Source organism: Onthophagus taurus, chromosome 2 (genome assembly GCF_036711975.1).
Source record: "Onthophagus taurus isolate NC chromosome 2, IU_Otau_3.0, whole genome shotgun sequence".
Classification (NCBI taxonomy): Eukaryota; Metazoa; Arthropoda; class Insecta; order Coleoptera; family Scarabaeidae; genus Onthophagus; species Onthophagus taurus.
The window spans coordinates 22,880,299-22,886,298 of record NC_091967.1 but is presented as its reverse complement, the minus strand read 5'-3'; the positions used below and the strand labels follow the sequence as shown (position 1 = coordinate 22,886,298).

At 29.1% G+C, this 6,000-nt stretch overlaps 1 protein-coding gene across 5 annotated transcripts in view; it reads right to left on the bottom strand.

Annotated features, from left to right (window-relative positions):
* Positions 1–425: 425 nt before the first annotated feature.
* Positions 426–6,000, bottom strand: part of LOC111413376 (rab11 family-interacting protein nuf) — a 68,658-nt gene continuing 63,083 nt past the window's right edge. For all 5 annotated transcript variants that reach the window (XM_023044325.2, XM_023044326.2, XM_023044328.2 and 2 more), the window contains one exon: positions 426–1,223. In XM_023044325.2, the coding sequence (XP_022900093.1) occupies positions 1,095–1,223 (129 nt within the window). In that variant the 3' untranslated portion in view covers positions 426–1,094. The remainder of the gene's footprint in view (positions 1,224–6,000) is intronic.

The window sequence follows — 6,000 nt, the reverse complement described above, 5'->3', positions numbered from 1 at the left end:
GCTAGCCATGTATAGTACTCATTGCCAAGAAATTTTCAGTATTATCCACTTTTTCCAACGACGCATATTCGATTTTTTATTCAAATTTTACTTTAGAATTTATCCAGTATACAATTTTTGCCTGTAACAAAAAAAAACCATGTGGGTCAAATATGAGCCGCTTGGTAGCGAACGTATTAAGGCAGAGTCACTTAGTATTTAATCTTTTAAAGATGGCCCTTTCAAATCTTCAAATTTCAACCTAATGAATTTTTTGAATTCAACCTTGCATACCCATTAATGTTAGGATAATGTTGTTAGTGTGTTGACTTCAATGATTTACTGCCGCACTCCATGATAAATTTACCAAGTTGTATTGTATTATCAATTATCAGAAACTATATAAATTTAAATTTGTAAAGGTTTATTTGATAAAAAAATATTGATTTATTAAAATAATTTTATTGCTATACAGATAAATTTCTTTTCATTTAAAAGTATATAAACATTCTCTAAGTACACAATTTCAACATTCACATAGGCCGCTCTACTACTCATTTGTTGATAAGGAAAAAATAAAACTGGCAATTTATGAAAGAATAAAGTAAATAAGAGATAAACTAAACTGTATATACACTTCCTTAAATACTAATAAGATTAATTAATTTGATTAATTTACAATAATTCTTTTGTAAATACAAAAATAGAATTCGAGATATAGACTACATTCAAACTTCATAAATTAGTTTTCAGTATTTTGGATAGTAAAAAATTAACAGTTTATTAATTTAAAAAAAGGAAGAAATATTAATCATTCTTAAACATTTTCAAAATATACAATTACAATTCTTTAAATTTAGCTTGGCGATAACTGTTGTTATTTAACAAAGAAACGTTGCACAAACAAGATTAACTTTACACGTTTATTACGACACAGTAAAAAATGGTTTTGTCATCATCAAATAATCACAGTCTTCGAAATAATCACACAACAACTTGGACGGACCGCTGCTGAGCCGAAAACGTTTCCAAAAATTTCTTCTTCGCCATTATATTGAAAGTTTCATTAAAAAAAAACACTCAAAGTGCAGAACAACGTGAATACAACGTTTCGGCTATAACGCAGATTTATGTTTCACTTCCAATAATTGAGGATAATTTTCTACAATATTTAATAAAATTCCATCGATGTACGACCTTAATTGAGCATTGACATCTTGTTGTTCTTTTAAAGCTTGTTGAATCTAAAAGGATATTTAAAAAAATATATTAAGATATATAATTTTATTTTAGATAAAACTAAAATCAAGTTATATTTTAGTTTTAACTAATTGTAAGTAACTTTTTTTTGTTTGCAATGAAATAAATGTGATTATATATTAAAGAATTGAATATGAATGAAAATGATTAAATGAGTTTGTGAGAAAATTTATTGTATTTGTTTTAGTTAATAGAAATACATGCACCAATATTCTACAGTATTTAACCCTTTAATGAAAATATAATAATTTAGTTGATATTTAATGTCACTTTTTTAAAAATATTATTATTAAGGAAGGTAATATATTAAGTCATATTGCAATTTTGATGTTTAAAAAACTATTTTTAACCCTAGGATACATACATTATGTTAACCTATATTTTGAAGCTTACAAACTTAATGAAAGTACACAATATACATTTAAAAATAATTTGTTTTGCAGGATTTGGATTTTTTAGCATTTATGATAGGCATTGTCTCAAACTGAACCAGCATAAGTTATTACTATATGTGTGTAGTGACTCATCATGCTAAAAGATACTCCAGCTTAAATAAGTGTAGTAGTGGAATAACACTCAGAAGTAAATTTGGCGATTCCATTGGCCAATTGGAAAAACGATGACAGTGTATTTTGTGATAAAAGTAAACTAGTGCCATTTATTGGTTTATTTCATTATGATTGAGGAACACAACCTCACACTTATTAGTGTATTTATTGTCTCCTACAAGAAGCATAACATTTTCCACGTTTGGAGCCAATTAGCTACAATGGTTTCCAATTTGATCAGACCTTTTAAAGATATGGACATTGCCAAGTTCCACTATAACTTCTTCCAGGAAAATTTTTCTTCAACATTTCATTGGTAAATTTGACTTCTGCTTAGGATTTTTAAAAAAGCCAGATCATCAAAGCAAGGTTGCAGCAAGTAATGCCAATAAAATTGTAGAACAATGCTATTGAGCAGCTCCTTGTGCTTCTCTTACATGAGTATTAATTATTGTCTCAGTACTTTATCTAAAACGTCAATAACACTTTGTTTTGTTGTATGTTAAAAATGTTTCTGGCTTGAACTTATTTTCATACTGATAGTGTAAAGATGAGTGGAGAACGACAAATGTTTCTAGGTTTTGTAATGTAAAATTCCAAAAGTAATTTCTTTAGTAAATAAAAAAATCAAACAAGTGCAATGCTCGTTTTTCACACATTTATTTATCAATCATAAATAATAGAGTTCACAAGAGAAATTTGCGAAAACAATAATTATGATCAAATGCTTGGTAGCTTTATCATACTTTGATGAGCCTTTTCTTTGTATAATAACAATAATTTTGGAAGGAAAAACAATAATATATTACAATTTTCTAAAAGATCTGGAAATGCAAAAATTGTGGGCAATAAAAATTGCACGAACTGGTCAATAAACCTTTAAGAAATGCTAATTTATTCCGATCATTTTAGTGATGCAGATTATAAGAAGAATGAAAACTGAGTGATCAGTTACTTAACATCAAATAACCAGAGGTTGGTAAAAGTGTTTCGCATTCAAACCGTAGTTGTTTCGGTGTATATATAGGCTGAAGGAATTCTAGATAACAATGGATAGCTATTTCAGTGAAAGTGGCCACAACAAGCAGAACAGCGTTTCTGGACAGTCTACAAAGTTTACACGATCGAATAAATGATGTTATGAAGAAATTAAGACCATCAAAATCGCATCATTTCCGTACTCCAAATGACTCACCATCCTTGTATAGATATAGCATACCTAACGCGTACAGATTTTCAAATGACTCATTTGATGTTAATGAAATATTTATATTATATCATAAAACGAAAGATCTATCATTTAATTTAACGTTAGTTATCACTTTGGCTAACATCTTTCAATCAAATGTGCTTTTTTGTAATGGCAATTTTAAACTGTGTATGAAAAAATGTATGGTTTTTCCTATCCTTCCACAGGAAAGAATTAGAATGGTTTAATCATATGAGAGCTTCTAACATATCTCTTTCAGGACCAATATTGCGGGAGAGAGCTAAGAAAATTGCCGCGAGATATGGAATTGAACATTTTAAATGTTCTTCAGGATGGCTATGGCGTTCATTTCCAACGAAATATGAATTATTAGAATGGTTTAATCATATGAGAGCTTCTAACATAGCTCTTTCAGGACCAATATTGCGGGAGAGAGCTAAGAAAATAGCCGCGAGATATAGAATTGAACATGTTAAATGTTCTTCAGGATGGCTATAGCGTTTCCAACAACGTCACAATGTAGACGAAAACTCCGTAAATTTGTGGTCTTCAAATTTTATAACTGTTAAAAATTTATACGCCCCACGAGATGTATTTAATATGGATGAAAGCGGAATTTTTTACAACTTAATGCCCAATCGTACCTTACGTTTTAAAGGAGAACGTTGTCACGGAAGTGCAAAAAGTAAATAACAAGTTAGCTACTCAAACTAAATCAGAAGATGATTGCCCAACATCGTTATATTCTTTTAGCCCTTTGTGTTTTGTGTCCCGACGGTACTTTAAAGTACCGGTAGTTTTAAACACTCATTTTAAATCTTGTTAAAAAGAAAGCTTGAGCTTTAATTTACAATAAGTCTCATTCCTTAATATCAATAAACACGGCTTCCAGGAATTTTTAAATCAGCATCTTTTTTGACACTTTTAGGTTATACGAAAATGTAAGTTTTATTTCAACATTTGTTTTCTCAATATTTTTCCAATCCAACCCGACGATTATTATACATCATTTTAAAGAGAAAGTTTTGAGCTTTAATTTAAAATAAGTTTAATTGCTCAATTTCAATAAATACGGCATGCAGGAATTTTTAAATTAGCATCTTTTTTGACACTTTTAGGTTATACAAAAATGTAAGTTTTATTTCAACATTTTTTTTCTCAATATTTTCCAATCCAACCCGACGATTATTATACATCATTTTAAAGAGAAAGGTTGGAGCTTTAATTTAAAATAAGTTTCATTCCTCAATTGCAGGAATTTTTAAATTAACGTCTTTGTTGACACTTTTAGGTTATATGAAAATGTAAGTTTTATTTCAACATTTTTTTTCTCAATATTTCTCCAATGCAACCCAACAATTATTATACAATATTTTAAAAAGAAAGCTTTGAGCTTTACTTTACAATAAGTCTCATTCCTTAATTTCAATTAATACGGCTTCCGGGAATTTTTAAATTAGCATCTTTTTTGACACTTTTCAGTTATACGAAAATGTAAGTTTTATTTCAACATTTTTTTTCTCGATATTTTACCGATCCAACCCAACAATTATTATACATCATTTTAAAAAGAAAGCTTTGGGCTTGAATTTAAAATAAGTCTCATTCCTTAATATCAATAAACACGGCTTCCAGGAATTTTTAAATTAGCATCTTTTTTGACACTTTTTTAGGTTATACAAAAATGTAAGTTTTATTTCAAAATTTTTTTTCTCAATATTTTTCTAATCCAACCCGACGATTATTATATATCATTTTAAAGAGAAAGGTTTGAGCTTTAATTTAAAATAACTCTCATTCCTTAATTTCAATAAATACGGCTTTCAGGAATTTTTAAATTAGCATTTTTTTTTGACTCTTTTAGGTTATATGAAAATGTAAGTTTTATTTCAACATTTTTTTTCTCAATATTTTTCCAATGCAACCCTACAATTAATTATTATACATCATTTTAAAGAGAAAGCATTGAGCTTTAATTTAGAATGAGACTCATTCCTTAATTTCAATAAATACGGCTTCCAGGAATTTTTAAATTAGCATCTTTTTTGACACTTGTGTTACTTATTTTCTAACATAATAAAAAATGTATTATTTTTATATTACCAATAAAAGTTTTTGTATACTGCAACATCACTAAAATATATTTTAATGCTCAAGTACCATTTGATTATCCCCCTGTAATGGGAGGATTGCATATTTTGCTAAAATTGATTCCAAAGCTTTTACTAAGTTTCAAAATTTTTAACTTCTTGGGACACAAAGGGTTGGGTTGGGTTGGGTTTAGACAACTGTGCTGCACATAAAACTGAAAACCTAAACTTATCTAACATCACGGTGTATTTCTTTCCGCCCAACTCTACAACTGACCAGAAACTTGACCAAGCCATAATAGCTAAGTCATTTTACAAGGCAAAACTACTGAAATTTGCTATTCGTGCTATTGACAATAATGGAAATGTTAAATGGGATTTGCTACAAGCTATTAAAGCAATAGGTTCGTCTTGAAATGCAATTAGTTAACAAACAATTAAACGTTGTTTTAATAAAGCATGGCCGAATACTGATCTAACAGATGAAGAAAATTTAGATTTGTTACCACCAGCACCTAAAGAATGAACTGTTTTACAAGAGATACAGCCACTTGAAATTTCATTTGAAGATTTTGTTAATGTCGATAACGATTTGGCCATTTGTCCAGAGACAGTCCTGAGCACTTTTGAAGTTAGCGATCGCAACATTCCTGTTCCTACAACTACATCCTTGTCATCTGTAGATAGTGATGAAGGTAATGATCATCCCCAGCCCACCAGAGAAGAAGTTAATGCCGCTTTACGAGTTTTAGCTAGATTTTCAGCAATTATGAATGTAAGTGCCCGCTCAGTGTGCCATTAAAATGGCTTCAAAATTAAAGCAAAAAAAACATTAGTGACTTTTTTAAAGTCAATAATCAATAGTTTAGTTTTATGCCATAATCAATAACTTTTTACGTTTACCTAGTTATGT